At 42.4% G+C, this 21,635-nt stretch overlaps 1 protein-coding gene across 2 annotated transcripts; it reads right to left on the reverse strand.

Annotated features, from left to right (window-relative positions):
• Positions 1-11,068: 11,068 nt before the first annotated feature.
• LOC128611470 (transmembrane and coiled-coil domain protein 3-like) lies at positions 11,069-21,062 on the reverse strand. Of its 2 annotated transcripts, XM_053631002.1 has the most exons (5): positions 20,776-21,062; positions 16,839-16,871; positions 13,293-14,146; positions 13,052-13,187; positions 11,069-12,290 (listed from the first exon to the last, which is right to left on the reverse strand). In XM_053631002.1, the coding sequence occupies exons 3-5, from the start codon at positions 14,144-14,146 to the stop codon at positions 11,949-11,951; spliced, it is 1,332 nt and encodes a 443-aa protein (XP_053486977.1). In that variant the 5' UTR covers positions 16,839-16,871; positions 20,776-21,062; the 3' UTR covers positions 11,069-11,948. The 2 variants fall into 2 exon arrangements, with proteins under 2 accessions (XP_053486977.1, XP_053486976.1); XM_053631001.1 differs by lacking the exon at positions 16,839-16,871 and having other exon boundaries at positions 20,776-21,061.
• Between the last annotated feature and the right edge of the window lie 573 nt (positions 21,063-21,635).

The raw sequence follows: 21,635 nt of genomic DNA on the forward strand, positions 1-21,635 counted from the left end.
ACTCTGAAAGCACGCCGTCCTTAACCTTAACGTTGGCTTGACGTCGGACGTTCGATATTCGCGGATATGCGGAGATTAAGGGACCGTCTCTAAAGTTACATAAGACATTGTTAAACACGTTTCTAACTTCAGTAGCAATTGAAGGGAATGACTTATACACACAACCAAATGTAAAGTGTTCATGTAGGTGTCAGCTATAACGTACACCTTTTAGATTTTTTATTTTTATTCAAATAAACTATTAAATCATATATAAAAATTGCCATTTATTTTATTACTGCATGGGCTCATACACAAAATATACCATAATTTAAAACTCAATGGCATTTGAAGGGAATATACACTTTACAGTTGGTTATATGACTGTAAGTCATTCCTTCAAATGCTATTGAAGTTAGAACCGTGTTTAATAATGTCGTATGTAACTTTAGAGACGGTCCCTTAATTTCCGCATATCTGCGAATATCGAACTCTCAAACCAACTTTATAACAGTCTGTCACTAAAAAAACGGGGACATAATTGCCTCGGGTTTTTTTTTAAATAGTGGCAATATATCAAACACATTCATTACACTGTCAAAAATTACATTTAAATATATAATAAAATAAATAAATAAATAACCGAAGATTTAAACACCGGATGTGCGATGACACAAAGCGCGCGCTCTCTTTATTGAACGCGATTGGGTTACAGCAGTCTCAAGTTCCGTTTACACTCTGCTGTGACTCGATTCCAAGAGTCGATTCCTCACAATACTTTTCTTATCGTTTCCCATTATTATTATTATTATTTACAAAACCCGAAACGGAGGATATCGTGTAAAACAAGCCGCTCGACAGACAATAGACAACTCAAATGGAGAATTTAAACTAATTCAATAACAGGCCATAGCGATATCAACCGATTTGGTCGAGTTTCGCTGCTGTGTGGAATCGACTCCAAAGCTTTAGAGCCGACTGTCATTTCCAAATGCCTGAAATCAGAGAATCGACTCCAGCAATCAAGAAACGATTCTGTAAACAAATCAATAATGTCTGAAATGAGAAGAGAAAGACTCTTGATCATTAATATATAATGATATAATGATATAATGATATAAATATATAATGAATAACGTAATGTAGAACATTGAGCTCTAAAATGCCTGAAAGATCATTTTATTTTTCTTTATAGAAAAATAGAGAATCGACTGTTTTTGTCACCAAATAACCGGCCTTTCCTCGTGAAGCCATCACCTGATTGGCTGAAAGCAACGTTCAAGCGTAGGAAAAAATAATTCCGCCCACCGCCGCAGTGATTGGCCCATAAGAGACGCGTGATTGAATGGCGGGAAGTGTGTGAAACGCCCTCCTCATGTTAGTGTTAGAAAATGGTGAAGGAAGTTAGTTTTAATACTTTAACTCACACACTTTGAACATCAAAAATGAAGTTTAAATTGTGATATGGGACAATTTGGGAAGAAGTCAAACAAACAAGCTCTGACTAATCTTCCAAACATTTAAATAATCCTGTGGCCTAACTACTGTAATATGTGTGAACAGTTTACTCAGAACAGTCCAATCAGTTTGTCTTGTGGGCGGAGCTTCTGAAGCTATCTCTAGCTAGTTGTTCTTTATTTTTTGTTCTTATTTTTAATCGCTAACATGATGTCTCCGCTAGTCTGTGAATATGAGGTTATGATGTCATCGTAATGTCCACAAACCGACAGCATAAAGCAATTAGCATCCAGACTGGGGGCTGTGTTATTTTCAGAGTAGCTTCTGGAAGCAGGATAATTTAGGAACGCTGAACAGAGATGATCTGCATCCAGAGCACTGACAACCACAAAGGAACGTCTGTGACTCACCTGAGCCATTACAACATGACTCACACATTTCTCACACATTTCATCCTTACGTCTTTACTGTGAGACAGAACTGCCCAGCTGTCATCATCTTCAGTTCTGTTGCCTCCGAGATGTCCTTTTTCTTTAGCAGTGACCCACATTTCAGATAAAATTGCTGTTTTGCTTCTAATTACCCCTTTTATCATCCCCTATACAATTCTAAATCCTGTCAGTCTCAGTGAAACAGGCGTGGCCTCTGTGCCTGTCAGTCTCAGTAAAGGGGGTGTGGCCTGTGTTTCTGTCAGTCTCAGTGAAGAAGGCGTGGCCTTTGTTCCTGTCAGTCTCAGTGAAGGAGGTGTGGCCTCTGTACTTGTCAGTCTCAGTGAAGGAGGCGTGGCCTGTGTGCCTGTCAGTCTCAGTGAAACAGGCATGGCCTCTGTGCCTGTCAGTCTCAGTGAAGGAGGCATGGCCTGTGTGCCTGTCAGTCTCAGGGAAGGAGGCGTGGCCTGTGTTTCTGTCAGTCTCAGTGAAGGAGGTGTGGCGTTTGTTCCTGTCAGTCTCAGTGAAGGAGGTGTGGCCTCTGTACTTGTCAGTCTCAGTGAAGGAGGTGTGGCCTGTGTGCCTGTCAGTCTCAGTGAAGGAGGCGTGGCCTGTGTTCCTGTCATCAGATGTCTGATATATGAGATTTTTGAGAAGTTATTTTGGGCAAAATGATCTCATCAAATATTTGTATGTAAACAGAAAATTCTGAATCACCTCTAAACCTGTGAATCTCTCAGCACTTCCCCGGAAGAGACGCCGTGTTTTCTCCTGTACGCCGTGAGCTCAAGGACGATTGCGTCATCTCAGTAGTTTTGCTTTCAGATATCACTAATGTTCATGACATTTTACAACAAAGAGAATATACCGGGTGATTTTTACACTATGACTGTACAAGGTTATTTTAGTTCCAGCATCTTCTTACAGATAACCCCTCTGTCTCATAAACACTATAGCTGTTTTTTCCCTGTTTTTTCTCCTTATGTTCTTTTATCTAGCTTTAAATTGTAAAGTATGTACAGTAAACCTTTGCTCTTACACAGGTGAACAAACAGATAAAGACCATAGGTCTTGATTGGTCAGAAGGTGGTGATTAATTCTCCATAACAGCGGCTCTGACAGTAGCGCAGGTTTATATTAACGCGCTCGTTCTAATACGTCATGGTTTCTATAGTAACGGCTCGTTCACAGGGATGTGTACAGCGCACGCTCCACTGATAATGAACAGATTTTAAAAACGTGTGTAATGTTTGACTTGGTGAAGTTTTCTTGGTGTAAGGAGATGTTTATGTAACATGTATGGAAGGAGTCTCCAGTGTCAGCGCTGTGTAACACTCAGAGGTAAAACTGTAACTTTAAGTTTTCAACATCTTCAGGACAGAGTTTACACTTCTCTACTGTTTCACACCAACACACACACTGTGATTTATCTTTTATTAACGTGAAGAGAGAGAATAGAGAGAGAGAATATAAAGAGATAATAGAGAGAGAGAGAATAGAGAGAGAGAATAGAGACAGAGAATAAAGAGAGAGAATAGAGAGAGAGAATAGATAAAGAGAATAAAGAGAGAGAATAGAGAGAGAGAATAAAGAGAGAGAATAGTGAGAGAGAATAGTGAGAGAGAATAAAGAGAGAGAATAGAGAGAGAGAATAAAGAGAGAGAATAGTGAGAGAGAATAGTGAGAGAGAATAAAGAGAGAGAATAGATAAAGAGAATAAAGAGAGAGAATAAAGAGAGAATAGAGAGAGAGAATAGTGAGAGAGAATAAAGAGAGAGAATAGAGAGAGAGAATAAAGAGAGAGAATAGTGAGAGAGAATAGTGAGAGAGAATAAAGAGAGAGAATAGATAAAGAGAATAAAGAGAGAATAAAGAGAGAGAATAGTGAGAGAGAATAAAGAGAGAGAATAGAGAGAGAGAATAAAGAGAGAGAATAGTGAGAGAGAATAGTGAGAGAGAATAAAGAGAGAGAATAGATAAAGAGAATAAAGAGAGAATAAAGAGAGAATAGAGAGAGAGAATAAAGAGAGAGAATAGATAAAGAGAATAAAGAGAGAGAATAAAGAGAGAATAGAGAGAGAGAATAAAGAGAGATAATAGAGAGAATAGAGAAGGAGAATAAAGAGAGAGAATAAAGAGAGAAAATAAAGAGAGATAATAAAGAGAGAGAACAGAGAAGGAGAATAAAGAGAGAGAATAAAGAGAGAGAATAAAGAGAGAGAATAGAGAGAGAGAATAAAGAGAGAGAATAAAGAGAGAGAATAGAGAGAGAGAATAAAGAGAGAGAATAGATAAAGAGAATAAAGAGAGAGAATAAAGAGAGAGAATATAAAGAGAGAATAGAGAGAGAGAATAAAGAGAGATAATAAAGAGAGAGAATAGAGAAGGAGAATAAAGAGAGAGAATAAAGAGAGAGAATAAAGAGAGAGAATAGAGAGAGAGAATAAAGAGAGAGAATAGATAAAGAGAATAAAGAGAGAGAATATAAAGAGAGAATAGAGAGAGAGAATAAAGAGAGATAATAAAGAGAGAGAATAGAGAAGGAGAATAAAGAGAGAGAATAAAGAGAGAGAATAAAGAGAGAGAATAAAGAGAGAGAATAGATAAAGAGAATAAAGAGAGAGAATAAAGAGAGAGAATATAAAGAGAGAATAGAGAGAGAGAATAAAGAGAGATAATAAAGAGAGAGAATAGAGAAGGAGAATAAAGAGAGAGAATAAAGAGAGAGAATAAAGAGAGGGATGGTGAGGGAACAACTGTTTATAGCAGCTATAATGAAAGTGAGAACAGGAACTGACTTGTTTCACAGAACATAAAATGTAACTATAAATAGATAAAAATTCTTCACTTAAATTTGTCGAGTTTCTGAGATAGGTTATAAGATTTTTTTACATTCTACTCCATATTTTTCTCGGAGATTAGCCGTAAACATGACCTCCCGCTCAGAATATCCAACAGTATCTTCATTACCTCCTCTTTATACATCAAAACTGGGCAGATTTTTTTTTTATCCTTCCTTCCACTCGTTAAGGTCTTTAATAAAAAAGACTATTTATTTAAACATATTCATGTTTTTATTATTAAACATTTATTATTATTATTATTATTATTATTAAACACTATGCTTAATTAATATTCATTGTATTGACGTGGCTCTGATGTGGTTCTTCCCCACTGAATCTGCTGCAGAACCATAAGCGAGTGTGACGTGTGATACAATCTGTAGTGCATATTATATTAGCTGTAATAACAGGACAGCCACAAATCCACTACTTTAATGCTAATCAGATCTTGTGAGGCTCCCGAGAGAAGACACACACGGCTAAAAATGTGGTTTTGTGGCTTTATGGCATTCTGTCCAGCTGTGTTCCTGTAATCCCTTCCCTTTGAGGTGGAACGTACGTGTACCCATGCTGCTTTTCACGCTTGACAATGAGTCCGGCACATCCAGCAGCCCTGCGCCTCTTTTCTTAAGCCTCATCTTTCCTTATAACAGGCCTAATCATTTATATTTTGTGAATGTGGCCCATTTCCTTTGATGGTGTCATTGGTGGAGATTGCTCTAAAAGCAGGAAAAGTCAGCAGGCCTTTTTTCCCTCTCCGCTCTCTAGCCACTGGAAGTGTGAGAGAAGGTGACAGTGTGAGCTAGCGTGGCCTCGATGGGCTTTTTCCCCACTGTCATCTGTCATGATGCTGCTTTCCTGCAAGATCTCATACAGATCTAATTCCACATCGGGTCCTGTGCTCTAAAACGTCAGCAGTAACATCTACGGGCTTCAAAACCTCCTGTCCGCAAAAATACAGATCTCTCTCTTACACTGCAAAAGTGCATTAGAGTTCACAAACAAAGTGAAGATTTCAACAATGACACTACTGTCACACCAAGCCCAGTGTAAATTCACTACACAGTACTGAACCCATGCTAGTGTTTAGTTAGCTAGCAATATGAAGGGCTCAATTAAAACTTCACAGAGAAAATTCGATTCTAGCTAAAATACCAGGCCAGCTTGAAGTAATCTAATGAGTAACAGTTTATTTAACCGTAAACCTAACCAGCGTAGCTACTATTTTAACACTATATAGCTGGGACGTGATCAGCACAAAAATCCAGATTCCCTGTGCTTAAAATGAAAAATAAATTCACGTCGTGTTCATCGCATTTGATCTAGATACCTCAGCACTGACACTGGAGACTCCTTCCGTAAAGTTTGTGTGCGGGATAATTAAAACTATACACTGGCAAAATGATCGATATCAAGCACTTATCGCCTTTGAGAATGGTTTCAGGTTTTCTCTTTTATTAGCTGTTTTTATTCATTTGTATTTTTTAAGTTCAGTTTGCGGGTAATAAATGGATAAAGATAACTAAATGAGGAGCGATGAGAAATCCATCTGCTCGTGTTCGGCACGGTCAGGGTACGTGTAAGTTTCGAGAAGCAGAGCCGCGGTGATGAAACCTGAACGAACTCTAAACACGGCTTTAACGAGCGCTGAATCATGTTGTTCTGGACACTAATTCTAAAGAAACACCAGCAGCGTGTTCTCTGCCTACTGTCAGTGCCTCCATAACAATCATTAGAAATAAGGTTTAGGCTTCTCATTATGGGTCAAATTAAGTTTCACGCATTATCGACCCTGACAAATCTGCAAGAAACATTTCTCTGCTCTCAATATCACTCAGTGTTAACGGAATAAAAATAAACAAAACAAAACACACAAAAAAAGGCGGCAGATGAGATATGCTGACGAGGTTAAAGGTTTAGTGTAAAGGCAACGTTTCCCAAACAAAAAGTTCTCCTGGGCTAAATATCATCCTGTTAAATGAACGCACACATTTTATTCATTAAACTGATTCTAATGCACATCTGCAACGTGGCGAAGTAACGAGAGAGGAGAACCGGACCCGGTAGAGCTTCTCTGGTCGTAATTCCAAGGTGTTTGTATTGTTCAGAAACCCTGACTAATTTAAAGCAGCAGTGTGTAAAGTTTAGCGGTTTTCTCTGTTTTCTCAGATTAGCCGAGAGAGCTAACTGTACTAGCTACAGTACGTACACACACAAACCAACGATACCGAGCTTTATTTTTCTTCATAACGTCTCTGTACACGTTTAAGGAAAGCTCGTATACGACCGGAGAAGGTGAAACCACGCTTGGAAGTCTTTCTTCCGTTTACCGAAGGCAGGAACTAAACTGCAGGCTGGAAGTGAAGCTGTGAGAAGCTAAGAAACGTCGGACCACACGCTCCTCGGGATTTGAGACGATCGTTACGGCGTCGCAGTTCGTTTGCATGAAAATAAAAGTGCGTACATGTTGATTTAAACGTCGCCTGTTGCTGAAATCACGTCTCACACGTGTGCGTAGAAATAAATAAAAAAAACGATCGGTCGCTCGTGTCTCTCTAAACTACTCCATAAACTCCACGAACACTCCTCACTCGTGATGAATAAATAAACATCAGCCTTCCCCTTCCTGCAGGGTCGGGGTTCTGCCCGGCGAATACGTACGTGTGTTTCGGAAGGTTGTTTTTAAAAAAAATTATTATTATTATTATTATTTGTTGAAAATGCTTACATCATGACTAAATGAATGATATCTGTATACCCAGAGGATTACGTATTAGTCCACGGCGATCATGAAGTAGCTCAAAAGGCCCGATAAAACCTCTCCGTATGCTCCGAGCTCAGGGAAAATAACGAGCCGGACTAATTTCCCCTGAAGATCTGAGCTGTTGTGTAAGCCTGGGTTCAGCTTTAATTATCCCGCTCACACTCGGTAAGAACCAGGGGAGAACATAACGCAGGTAATACCTTTCAAGATGTGCAAATTACACCTGATCGGTCGCTTCTTCACTACATCACAATAGTGCTCGATATTAGCAATTTGAAGACGTTATAATGTGACACTGCAATTATGGGTTATTTAGAGAGATAAGGGATAATAGTCCTGTCCCTCTGCGCTGACACACTTTACTCACCTCGACGTCGACTGAGGAAAAAATGATTCGTTTCTGTATAATCTTCTCAGCAAGACTGAAAGCGACATCTTCTCCATCACACACACACACACACACACTGCTCTCTCTGTTTCCTTGCTACTCATTGCTTATATATATATATTTTTATGGCAGACAGAATAATGCACTTATTTGGCGTTTCATTTATTGAAGAACATAACACCATGTAAGCTTCATCCTTTACTTGTCATCTGCAACAATAAAAAAATATAGTTTAACTGATTTCCGTGGCAATGTGTACAGTATAGTAGCTACCACTGATACATATCGATATGGAAAACATCATAAACCGATCCCGAACATCACGATTATCACGGCGAGTTCATACTCGCCCTCTTACAGAGCCACAGAGCTGATGTGAACCGTCCTTCACGGTTAAATTAGCAGCAAAGCTGTAACTGCCTCGACGTGACGTTATACAGAACACAACACCGGCGGATATAAACACGAATCACATTCCGCAGGCGTCGTACACCTCTGTCAACATGCAAAATCATCTTTTTATTTTAGATTTAAAGCAAAAATTAAATAAATAAAAAAGATTTGAAGAAATTAAGGAGTAAACTGTGGATGTAGTACAGTACATAAACAGCTTGATAAGCACTGCACATGTACAGCCTCACTGGCTGGAGAGATTGGTTCGTTTGAAACTCTGAAAGTACAAGTTCAGTGTAGATTCAGTTTTAATTGTAGAGAAGCAGCACACGAATGCGAGGAAGTCTGGATGTGATCTCAGTGCACTGGAGACAGTGTAAATGCTGACTTTCATGAAGTCCATGGCAAAAGTAAGTAAATAAATAAAGTTATCAGGAAGAACACTGTCAAACTCAGGGTAGGAGCTATGTCTAGGAACTTCAATTACGGCTCCGACAAAATTGAGCACTGAAGATTACTTTAATATGTTCGGTACAAATGAGAGAAGAACCTGTGCCAAAACACGTAGTGCTGCTGATGCTGTTCGCAGCGTTTCTAACAGCTTTTATTAGCTGCCCTTTTACAGACATCACACTCATCAGGTGTTCAGTGTTACGTCTCTTACCATGCAGGAGAGACCATCAGGTCTGTATTTGGGTTCTCGCAGAACGGCTTCCTGAGCCACTGTTTCAATGGCGACTTTGGTCCCGTTGTCAGAAGGGAGGAAACGCGTGCCTGTTAATGAGAACAGGTCGAGCAAGTCGTTCAGCACAAAAGCTCAGAGAACAAAGAGAACCTGCTTTCAGTTAACATGTAAATCACAGTGTGTGTAAAACACACACACATCATTTGACTCCGCTCACTGAGACGAGTCGACTCTTTCGGCTCCCAAACAGCTCTCAATGCTGAACAAGAACAATAGAAACCATCACAGAAATTCTAATGGTTTCCACTACAAATACAGTGCTGTGAAAACGTGTTTCCTGATTTCATCTGTTTTTGTGAATATCTATTTGAACCGACTTCATGCTGATGAAAGAGTTCTATGTAAGTGTAGATGTGATGGAACAGGGTTTGCAGTAATCAGGCCTGGTCGTGTCTCGTCCAGCTGAACCCCATTATCAATGCACTTTCATAGATCTGGGGAATTAGTAACTATGGGGGCAAATACATTTTCACACAGGCCAAGTGGGCATTGGATAACTTTTTCGCTTCAATAAATAACATTATCATTTAAAAACTGTATTTTGCATTTACTCGGGTTGCCTTTGTTTCATCTTAGATTTTGTTTTCATTTCTGAAATTATTTAGTATGAGAGATACACAAAAACAGAAGAAATTAGAAAGGGGTACAAATACTTTTTCACAGCACTGTACCATTACAAACCATCAGCTGTTATCTATTAAAACCATTACCAAATGGTTTCCATTGCATAGTAGGACGTATTAAGGACGTAGGTCCTTTATGGTATCCACTAATAGAAACCACCAATAGAAAGCAACAGATTACCAGTAGAGACCCACAGGGACCATTACAGTTTCCATTAAAACCAATACACTTCCCATTATAACCATTCTCTGATGGTTTCTAGTGTTTCTTTGTTTTTGCGACATTTTGGAACAGGAGTGTGTTTGTTCTCATAACATCAAAGTCACAAAGCGGATTAAATATACATGTACAGTTCCCTGCTCTAGCGCTGCCTTTCTGTCCACTTCCATATGCAGAGCGCCCCCATGTGGCCAACGATGAAACTACACACGCTGCAGCAGAGAGAAAACTCAAACACTAATACACAGAGCTGTCAGGATCCCAGAGTAGAAACGAAATAAAATGCAAATGAGCGCCTGTATTTTGAGCCAGTTTGTGTTTATACTCACATTAACACTGAACTGAAGTGACTAAACCACACTACAAGGTTTATACAATCATAACACATGTTTAAAATGTATGAGACCTCATGTACGAGATGGAACAATTTTACAGCTCATTAATGTCCTGGATCATCCTTCAGTCAGGATTAACCCAGAATCAAACACTTTCACTGGGGGGGTTCTCACGAATTCTCACCTCTCATTGGTTATCGGTCTTTCACGCAGGATGCCAAGATTTGACGCTTTCACATGATACGATCCGAGTTTCCTAAACACTGAACACTGAACTCACTGGAGATCATGACGGGACTGGACTGTGGGTATGGGAATGGGATTAAGATTGGATTTAAGATGAGCTGGAAGATAATTGTATTAAATAATCCTAAAATCTGGACAGCTTTTCAATGATCTGAACTCAGCAGAGGTGAATGAGGCTTAGACGTGGCCCTGTAGTGTGGGCCAAACATAATGAGTGTCTTACAGATGTACCGAGGTTGCTAACAAGAACCTTCAAGGAGACGGAGAGAGAGAAAAAAACTGAATTTTACCACAAAAAAAACAAACAAACAAACAAAAACCCCAGAATGTATACGGGCAGACAGGAAGGCTCTGCGCTGACGACATAAAGAATAAAACACACTGTATGTTGGCTATAGCTGAAATGTTTCTGTAGAAATGATTTATTATAGATAAAAGTAAGTACATAATGTAATATTACATATAATATTAATAAATGAAACATGTCTGCCTAAAAATACTAATACACAAAATACTTAAGGCATACATAAAAAACCTGATGATGACGTATACAGTACACACACAAAGCAAACGTGAAACCTGCACTTTCATTACTGAACAACCGGTTTACCAACAATGAAAAGCAAAATCCTCGTCCTTCTGTTTTCTATCGGCTCACGGCTGAGGTTCTCGAGTTCACGGGTCAAAGGTCACATAGATAAAGTGAAAAGTGAAAGTAACTACGAACGTGTGACGTCCACGTTCCCCTTCAGTGTTTAGAGTGTTTGAACCGAACCCCGGTGTGCGCTTTCCTTCAGCACAGTTCTTCATGCAGGTGAAAACACACTCCAGCGATCACACTCGGGTCCGAGAGAGGTGGTCTAACGAGAAAGTGATCCGACTCGGAGTCGACTCACTTACAGAAGTGAGTGAAACATGTGGTGTGTTTCGGGTTGGGCTGCCGGTCTGGTTAAACTGAGCCAAAACACTGCAGAAGTGCTGTGTGTGATTAGAAGAAAAGAAAGAAAGAAAGAAAGAAAGAAAGAGAGAAAGAGAGAAAGCACTGATTTGTGTAAAACGTGTCCTCACTTTTGGGTAAAGGCTGTTTAGATTTTTCTGACCAAAAAAAGGACAATTTTTTTCTGTTTTTTTTTTTTTTCTGTTTTAAGCCCCACCCCCTCTGCCAACTTTTTATTTTTTGCTCTTTATTTTATTTAATTACACACAGTAGTGTATGAATGGGTGTGTGAGTGTGTATGTGATTGTGCCCTGTGATGGACTGGCACCCTGTCCAGGGTGTACCCCGCCTTGTGCCCGATGCTCCCTGGGATAGACTCCAGGTTCCCCGTGACCCTGAAGAGGAGTAGGCAGTAGAAGATGGATGGATGGATGATGAAACCAAACTGAATCAAATAGCAAATGAATCAAAAGAATCAATTTCACTCTGATTCAGAGTTATTCGGAGTGATAGCACTCTTAAAGTCCAGTGTGACGGTTCAGGGTCCGGGTTCAGGATTAAGGGACGAGTTTCTGGGTGGAGTTCAGGTTCAGGTTCGGTTCTCCATCCAGGTGTTTGGTTCAGAGTTCGGTGTTTGGGTGAGAACTTGTAGTTCTGTGTTCGTGTTCAGTCTCTCGCTGCTCTTCCAGACCAGAGCGATCAGCACTGCACTGAACACCGTCAGCAGTAGGTGCGTACGGCTCCGCATGCTGGTCATGATGCAGCGTGTTACCGTGGAAACACACACCAGCAGCAGTGTGACGAAGGCCAAGAGCACACTAATGATTTTAACGAGGAGCTCACGGCCAAACACCCCTTCAGTCTCCACCTGCACCACCTGCACCTGGTGCTCCAACTTACACAGCCGAGAGTTACACGACTCCAGCACCTCCTGAAACACGCACGCACGCACGCACACACACACACACACACACACACACACACACACAGATTTAAATTTCCAAATGTTCAGAATCCAAATAATTAAATGTTATGCAGATTTACAGTTTGTTAAGCAATATTATCTATTAGGTAACAGATTAATCCTGATCAAATTATTAACCTTCGTATTTAAATAATGTATTTCAGTCAGTCTTCGTGGGATTTATGTGAGAATTTAAAATTTCAATGTCTTTGTTTCCTAATCAGTTTAATCTTAAAATTAATTCTACTAATTCAGTAAATAATTTCTTTTTAAAAATCGCAGACATATAAAACATGTCACTTTTTTTGGGGGGGGGGGGGTGTTGGTCAAACTTTTTTTGGTAAAATAAACAATTATAATAATCAAAGGCAGATAAAAAATGTTGAGTACACGTGATGTGAATTCATATTCCCGCTGGATTGTAAAATGTTTGTGCAGGACATTACCGCCCCCTGGTGGAGAAGTAGGAAAAATACACTGAGACAAAAACAGGTTTTAGATCAAATATCGGTATAAAATTAAATTCAGTGATGTCGTGCCTGAGACTCTAAAACTGTAAACCTACAGAGTAATGACACAGCCTTATGGAGCTGACGAGTTCAACCACAGTATCAGAGTCAGTGTTCTGTGGCTTTCATTGTACAGATTACACACCAGCACGGTGACAGTTAAAATGTCCTAACAGGAAGTGCCCCTTTTTTACACTTCCTGTCCAAGCACGAGGTTACCTGCAGGTCTCTGGCTCTCTCGTTAGCCTGATAAGCCACTTTCTCCTCGATGCTGGCTAACTCCTGCTTCAGATTCGCCATCTCATGCATATGTAGTTCAACCAGGTCGTTGAGCTGCTCCTCCAGACGTTCCACCCTGTGACCGAGCGAGCGAGAGAGAGAGAGAGAGAGAGAGAGAGAGTGAAAATCACTGCTGGGATTCCATGCTGAACATTAAAATCTTGAAGATGAATAAGCTGACCTCTCTCTCTCGTCCTCGAGCCTCTGCATGAGGAAACTGTCTTCACTCATGTTCAGTTTCAGAACATCCATGGCTTCAGTGAGTCGGATTTGGGACTGACGGATCTCCTGAAGTTCCTCTAGCACCATGTTGACGATGTTTTGGTCATGTTTGTGGATGTCAGAATTTCCATTACTGTCCGCCGAAGCCGAGGTTCCCGTGGAGCACTCGTCGTCGTCGCTGTGGAACTTTGACTGGCCGACTATGGTGGCGCTCCCGCCCAGCGCCCGGCCTCCACCTTCGTCTAGCGAGGTCTTGAGCTGTGTGATGTTGTCTGCGCTGCCGAATTTGTTGCGGATGAGATTAGCGAATTCTCTGGGCTTGTTGAAGAAGGACGGCGGTGTGAGAAACACTGCAGGAGCGATGGGTTTTAATTTGTCCCGGCAGTTAAGGCGCCCGCTTCCGCTCGCTTCCTTCGGACTGTCCTTGGAAACGTCCTTAGTCTGATCTTTAGCCGGGTCTTTAGGGCTGCTGTTCTTGGAGGAGCCGTTGTTGTTGTTGTTGTTCTCGCTCTCCTTGATGCGTCTGTAGTACTGCTCCAGCTTCTTCTGTAACTGGTTAATGTTCTGCACCGTTTTCTGGTTCTTCTTCTCAAACACCTGCCGGATTCTCGCCACCTGCTGCTTATCGGCCATGTTGACCAGCTTGAGGAACTCGGCCACGTTATCGTCCTGCTCCATGCGCTCCACCCTCAGCTGCTCCTTCGCCTTTAGGATCTTCTGCTGCAGGTTGCTCGAGGAGTAAAGGTTCGAGTCGGAGGCTCTACGTGGCATGATCGGGACGGGGATACTGAGGACATAATCCTCGTTATCCATCTGAAAACGCGCACACACACACACACACACACACACACACACAGACCCAGACAGGGAGCTCAGGAAAGGAAACCAACACCAGAAAAATGAACTGCAACTGCTGCAGAATTGATCAAACTGCTGACACACGACTTCTCCGAAAACTGTTCACATCCAGAAAAAAAAAACCAGTTGAATTTGGGGAAACCGCTTGAAGCGTTCGTCGTGTCGAACTATTTCACTTGCTTTTGTTTGATTTGTTCATCGTTACAGCTGAAAGCTCTGCACGTTCTCACAATAAACCTGGTTTGTAATGATTTGTAATGGGGGTGGGGGGGGGGTCCATTCTGATTGCAACTTTATTCCTTTATTACTGTAACATTCTGTGATGACTCCATCTGTGTCTGTCCATCTACCCGTCTGTCTGCCTGTCCATCCGCCTGTCTGTCTGACTGTCTATCTGTCTGTTCATCTGCCTGTCTGTCTGGCTGTCCACCTGCCTGTACATCTGTCTCCCTCTCTGTCCATCAGTCTGTCTGTTCGCTTGTGTCCATCTGCTTGTCTGTCTCCCCTTCTGTCCTTCCAGCTGTCTGTCTGTCTGTCCACTAGAACAATGCAAATGTCCCTCAGAGAATCAGAAACGTAACATCTGTTTATCCGTCCACGTCCAGCTGTTTCTTTCTAAATACCTGTCTGTCTTTCTAACTTTATTACCGACTCTGGCTATATATAGCACCTGGAGTCAATCTTTCAACACACACACACACACACACACACACACACACACGAGATGAGACATCGTGTCTTCTTAGTTTCTGGTTCGTTTCTCAGCACTAAGTCACGGTTTCTTCTCATTCTGGGGAGAATTAGGAAGTTGTGTGAGCTGAAGTAAAGATTAGAGGAGAACGCCTCGTCCCTCTTTCCTTCCTCTTTCTTCTCGTCTTTCTGTGTTAATAAACTCAACGGTAAACACAGAGACCTTTCGCTCTCAGGGCCGTTCAACATCTGACCTCTGAACTGTAACAGATTTATTTAAAATCATGTCGTTTAAAGTCAACAGCAGAAATGATTTCTGATAAGAGGATTAAGGAACGCTGGTGTTTGGAACACAGCCGAAATGAGCGTGAACACAGAGAGAGAGAGAGAGAGAGAGAGAGAGAGAGAGAGAGAGAGAGAGTGTGAGATAACACCATTTAATTATAGATTACAGTTAAAAACAGCACAGAAACATTCTCACTTCCTTTTTAACATTCATACAGAGAGAAAACGTCCCATCGTGGTCACTCAGCACACTCAGTACTGTACGCACAGCACGTCTGCTCTGATTGGCTGAGAGCAGTACAGTGTGTTCTGATTGGTTGTGAGTTAGTCAGTAATTCCATTAGAGAGTCGGTTACTCAGTAAGTCAGTCATTCAGTACTTCAGTCTCTCCACCAGTCAGTCAGTCAGTCAGGGAGTCTTTCAGGCAGTCAGTCCATCAGTCACTCGGCTAGTCATTTAGTCATTCGGTCAGTCGGTCATTTGGTCAGCGAGTCAGTCACTCAGGGAATCACTGAGTCACTCGTCCATACTTTTAGTCATTCTGTCGATTAGTCACATGGTCAGTCATTCGGTTCCTCACTCAGTCAGGCAGTCAGTCATTTGGACACCAAGTCAGTCACTCAGCCAGTCATGTAGTCGCTCTGTCAGTTGTTCCATTAGTCCATCAGTCACAAAGTCAGTTATTCTGTCAGGCTTCAGTGCTTCCAGAAATAATAAATCTCAAATGTATTAAATCTTAAACTGCACACACACACACACCAAAATCAGCATCACCATCCGTCAGTCACTCTGTCAGTCATTCAGCCCACCAATCAGTCTGTAACTCCGTCAGTCAGTGTCTCCACCTGTCTCTCTACTAATTACTCCTCAGTCTCTCCATTACTCAGTCATTCAGTCCGTCAGTCCAGCTGTCACTCGGCCCGTCAGTCAGGCTCTACTACTTCCGGAAATAATGAGTCAAATGTAACAGTGCACACTCTCACACACTCTCTCACACACTCTCTCACACACTCTCTCACACACTCTCTCACACTCTCACACACACACTCTCTCACACTCTCTCTCACACACACTCTCTCTCACACTCTCTCTCACACACTCACACACACTCTCTCACACACTCTCTCACACACTCTCTCTCACACACTCTCTCTCACACACACACTCACACACACACTCTCTCACACACACTCTCTCACACACTCTCACACACACACTCTCTCACACACTCTCTCACACACACTCTCACACACACTCTCTCACACTCTCTCACACACACTCTCACACGCTCTCACACACTCTCTCACACACACTCTCACACTCACACTCTCTCTCACACTCTCTCTCACACTCTCACACACTCTCCAAGTCAACGTCACCGTTAGACTGAATTCCATTCCTGTTTATAAACACACACTCCTCCATTTCCTACTTGTCCGTCTTCATCACTGAAGATCATTAAATGAGTGTTTAATTCAGTATGGATCAGCTCATCGGTACAGTAGGTTTTGGAAACAGAATTTACCCAGAAGGCAATGCACACCTCTGAGTGGTGTGAAGAAACCCACAAGGGTGCAGTGGTATGCAAGACAAGCCCAAACAAGCTCACACACACACACACACACACACACACACACACACGCACACGGACCCCACTACCAGGTGTACTTACACTTCTGTAGTTCAGTGTGTGTCCAGTTTGAACCTGCACAGGTAAACAGGTGTGTGTAAACACATACAGTGATTCAGATTATTTGATTTGAGCCAGCCGGGTAAACACAGCTCACAACACCTGCATGAAAACCCGAACACTCTGCTAATGTTTAGATTACTCTGCCCTGAGGGGAAAATACCAACAGCAGAGAACAGGAACCAGACTGTACAGGTCTGAAACTCTTACTGACGGGAGATTAAATGCATGTTATTCTCATTACTGAATACAAACCATCTGCTGAGCTGCACTAAGTATTGGCACCCCTCTATTCTATACAGTACATCAATAGAAAGGACGCACCATAGAAGCCTCAGTGTCACTGTTGAGCTGCGAAGCATCAGTCACTCCATCAGTCACTCCGTCAGTCACTCCGTCAGTCACTCCATCCCTCCATCATTCACCCCATCATTCACTCCGTCAGTCACTCCGTCAGTCACTCCGTCAGTCACTCCATCCCTCCAACAGTCACTCCGTCAGTCACTCCGTCAGTCACTCCATCCCTCCATCATTCACTCAATCATTCACTCCGTCAGTCACTCCGTCAGTCACTCCGTCCCTCCATCACTCACTCCATCATTCACTCCGTCAGTCACTCCGTCAGTCACTCCGTCCCTCCATCATTCACTCCGTCAGTCACTCCATCCCTCCATCATTCACTCAATCATTCACTCCGTCAGTCACTCCGTCAGTCACTCCGTCCCTCCATCACTCACTCCGTCAGTCACTCCGTCAGTCACTCCGTCCCTCCATCACTCACTCCATCATTCACTCCGTCAGTCACTCCGTCAGTCACTCCGTCCCTCCGTCATTCACTCCGTCAGTCACTCCGTCCCTCCATCATTCACTCCATCATTCACTCCGTCAGTCACTCCGTCAGTCACTCCGTCCCTCCGTCATTCACTCCGTCAGTCACTCCGTCCCTCCATCATTCACTCCGTCAGTCACTCCATCAGTCTCTCCATCAGTCACTCCGTCCCTCCATCATTCACTCCGTCAGTCACTCCGTCAGTCACTCCGTCAGTCACTCCATCCCTCCATCATTCACTCCATCATTCACTCCATCAGTCACTCCATCCCTCCAACAGTCACTCCGTCAGTCACTCCGTCAGTCACTCCATCCCTCCATCATTCACTCAATCATTCACTCCGTCAGTCACTCCGTCAGTCACTCCATCCCTCCATCATTCACTCCATCATTCACTCCGTCAGTCACTCCGTCAGTCACTCTGTCCCTCCATCATTCACTCTGTCAGTCACTCCGTCCCTCCATCATTCACTCCATCATTCACTCCGTCAGTCACTCCGTCAGTCACTCCGTCCCTCCATCATTCACTCCGTCAGTCACTCCGTCCCTCCATCATTCACTCCGTCAGTCACTCCATCAGTCTCTCCATCAGTCACTCCGTCCCTCCATCATTCACTCCGTCAGTCACTCCGTCAGTCACTCCGTCAGTCACTCCATCCCTCCATCATTCACTCCATCATTCACTCCATCAGTCACTCCATCCCTCCAACAGTCACTCCGTCAGTCACTCCGTCAGTCACTCCATCCCTCCATCATTCACTCAATCATTCACTCCGTCAGTCACTCCGTCAGTCACTCCGTCCCTCCATCACTCACTCCATCATTCACTCCGTCAGTCACTCCGTCATTCACTCCGTCAGTCACTCCGTCCCTCCATCATTCACTCCGTCAGTCACTCCATCAGTCTCTCCATCAGTCACTCCGTCCCTCCATCATTCACTCCGTCAGTCACTCCGTCAGTCACTCCGTCAGTCACTCCATCCCTCCATCATTCACTCCATCATTCACTCCATCAGTCACTCCATCCCTCCAACAGTCACTCCGTCAGTCACTCCGTCAGTCACTCCATCCCTCCATCATTCACTCAATCATTCACTCCGTCAGTCACTCCGTCAGTCACTCCGTCCCTCCATCATTCACTCCATCATTCACTCCGTCAGTCACTCCGTCAGTCACTCTGTCCCTCCATCATTCACTCTGTCAGTCACTCCGTCCCTCCATCATTCACTCCATCATTCACTCCGTCAGTCACTCCGTCAGTCACTCCGTCCCTCCATCATTCACTCCGTCAGTCACTCCGTCCCTCCATCATTCACTCCGTCAGTCACTCCATCAGTCTCTCCATCAGTCACTCCGTCCCTCCATCATTCACTCCGTCAGTCACTCCGTCAGTCACTCCGTCAGTCACTCCATCCCTCCATCATTCACTCCATCATTCACTCCATCAGTCACTCCATCCCTCCAACAGTCACTCCGTCAGTCACTCCGTCAGTCACTCCATCCCTCCATCATTCACTCAATCATTCACTCCGTCAGTCACTCCGTCAGTCACTCCGTCAGTCACTCCGTCAGTCACTCCGTCCCTCCATCATTCACTCCGTCAGTCACTCCGTCCCTCCATCATTCACTCCGTCAGTCACTCCATCAGTCTCTCCATCAGTCACTCCGTCCCTCCATCATTCACTCCGTCAGTCACTCCGTCAGTCTCTCCATCCCTCCATCATTCACTCCATCAGTCACTCCGTCCCTCCATCAGTCACTCTGTCAGTCACTCCATCAGTCAATCAGTTACTTTTAAATCTTTAAAAATATAAAACAGGATTTGTTCTCCTTGTTTTCTTACAGGACTAGTCTGTTTCAGTGACGGACGTTGGTCAATTTTCTGTCATAAAAATATTAATATAGTTTAGTCATATAGTTTTTTCCCCCAAACCACTTACAGCAGCTTTAAGAAATAAGTAATAATAAAAATACCACATTTACATTCTTTAAATCCTTCATTTCCAAACAGATTCTAAGGAAAATGTGTGATTTCTGAGTGACACCAATTAGTGATCATTACTGGTTTCAGCAGGAACCAGTCTGACCAGTTGGGAGTCGTCCTTGATCAGTTGCGGTTTTAATCTGAATGTTTCCTACACACACACACACACACACACACACACACACAAGTATTTTCTGTTGGAAAATTTTCTGTGTTATTTTGTCTGATGGTACGAGAGATAAAATCAGATATTTACTGTTTAAACATCACGTCTATTCTCTGTGAAACTCCCACATGGTCCCGCCCGATACTTTTAGACACTAAAACGTATTTCAAGACTGCTTTCCGTAAACCATGTTTAAATTGATATATTACTATATTTGTAGAGATTTTAAATTTAGATTCATTTCCATGCTTAATATTCTTTCATTTAAACACTTAAAACGATTGAATCGAAACGAAATGCCTCTTAATTTTGCATCAATTATACTATTACATCTGAATATACAGAACATTAAAAACAGTTCGAGTTTATCGCAAAGATAACGCACACATTCCAAAAGAGAGCGTCTTTCTTACCTAAACTTCATCTGCAGAACAAAAACAGATCAATCTCACAGTTCTCTTTACTTTACCTCGGAATTTACTGGAAATATTTTCATTTAAACCAGAACTACACTTTGCGTATTCATATACGCTTACAACACTTTGAAATCGAAGACTTCAGTTCTTCAGCTTGTCCATTAACAGTTTTATACAGAACCCAACATTAGGAGGTTCAGAGAAGAACCAAAAGAACCATTCAAACTTCTTATAAGAACATAAAGAACAAACTGTAAATAAACAGATTTTAAACAAATAACGAGACTGACAGGTTCAACAAAAGTACCGTGAACGTCAACACACACACACACACACACACACACACACACACACACACACACACACACACACACACAGTTAGAAGCACAAAGTTTCACCTTCAACACTTTCAGCAATGCAACTGCTACACACACTTATTTGGATAATACATTTCAGGCAGGAACGCAGGAATGCGCGCGCGCGCACACACAGAGAGAAAGAGAGAGAGAGAGACTGACTGTTACCGTGTGTCGGGATTTCGGTGATCTGGAGTTCTCTTCAGTTTTTAGAACTTTTCCGCAATAAACAGCCCAAAATCACACTCCTATAACTAACACTGATCCATTACACACCTTTCTTTCTCTCTCTCTCGCTCTCTCTCTCTCTCTCTCTCACACACACACACACACACACACACACACACATATCTGCACCCGATCAGAAGTTCACTCTCTGCACACTACTAACTCCCAGTAAAGGAAAATCGTGATTAGTAAAGAGCGCCCCTGCAGGACGCGCGCGAACACACACACACACACACAGAGTAAAACAGAGCGACACGGTAGCGTGACAAAGTGGAGTTACTGTTACCGGTAACTGTTATTGAAGTTGATTATTTTGTAACATGTCCAAACATGTCAGTTCCTGTTGTCACTTACGTTATAGCAGCTATAAACAGTCGTTCCCTCACCATCCCTCCCTCTGTTCCCTCTCTCTATTCCCTCTCTTCAAGTTAATAAGACAAAAAAAAAACCCCTGCAGCTTGTCGTGTTACAGAGAAACCGCAAAGAAGCGTAAACTCCTCTGTCATGAAGATGTGGGAAAGCTTAGTTTTACCTCTGACTGTTACACAGCGCTGACACTGGAGACTCCTTCCACACGTTACATAAACATCTCCTCACTTTAAGAAAACGTCTCCTATATTAAATCGCTGTATTAAAACTGAAAGTTACTTAAAATGAAAATCATTTGATATTTTTATGGTTTATAAGCACTGTTTGCAATTATGTTTGTTACTATGTAAAAGTTTTAAGAATGTCCCAATAATGTATTTTTACAAAGTAAAGAAACTGAAACGACAAAAATATAATAAACAAACACACAA

The sequence above is a fragment of the Ictalurus furcatus genome, chromosome 8, assembly GCF_023375685.1.
Source record: "Ictalurus furcatus strain D&B chromosome 8, Billie_1.0, whole genome shotgun sequence".
In the NCBI taxonomy this organism is placed as follows: Eukaryota; Metazoa; Chordata; class Actinopteri; order Siluriformes; family Ictaluridae; genus Ictalurus; species Ictalurus furcatus.

What these genes read in the sequence shown, in the direction of transcription:
- LOC128611470 (XM_053631002.1), bottom strand. Translation starts at nt 14,146, where the DNA reads ATGGATAACGAGGATTATGTCCTCAGTATCCCCGTCCCGATCATGCCA. An exon ending in CTCGAGGACGAGAGAGAGAG is followed by an intron (nt 13,188 to 13,292) that starts GTCAGCTTATTC and finishes GCTCGGTCACAG; the next exon opens with GGTGGAACGTCTGGAGGAGC. An exon ending in AGAGAGCCAGAGACCTGCAG is followed by an intron (nt 12,291 to 13,051) that starts GTAACCTCGTGC and finishes TGCGTGTTTCAG; the next exon opens with GAGGTGCTGGAGTCGTGTAA.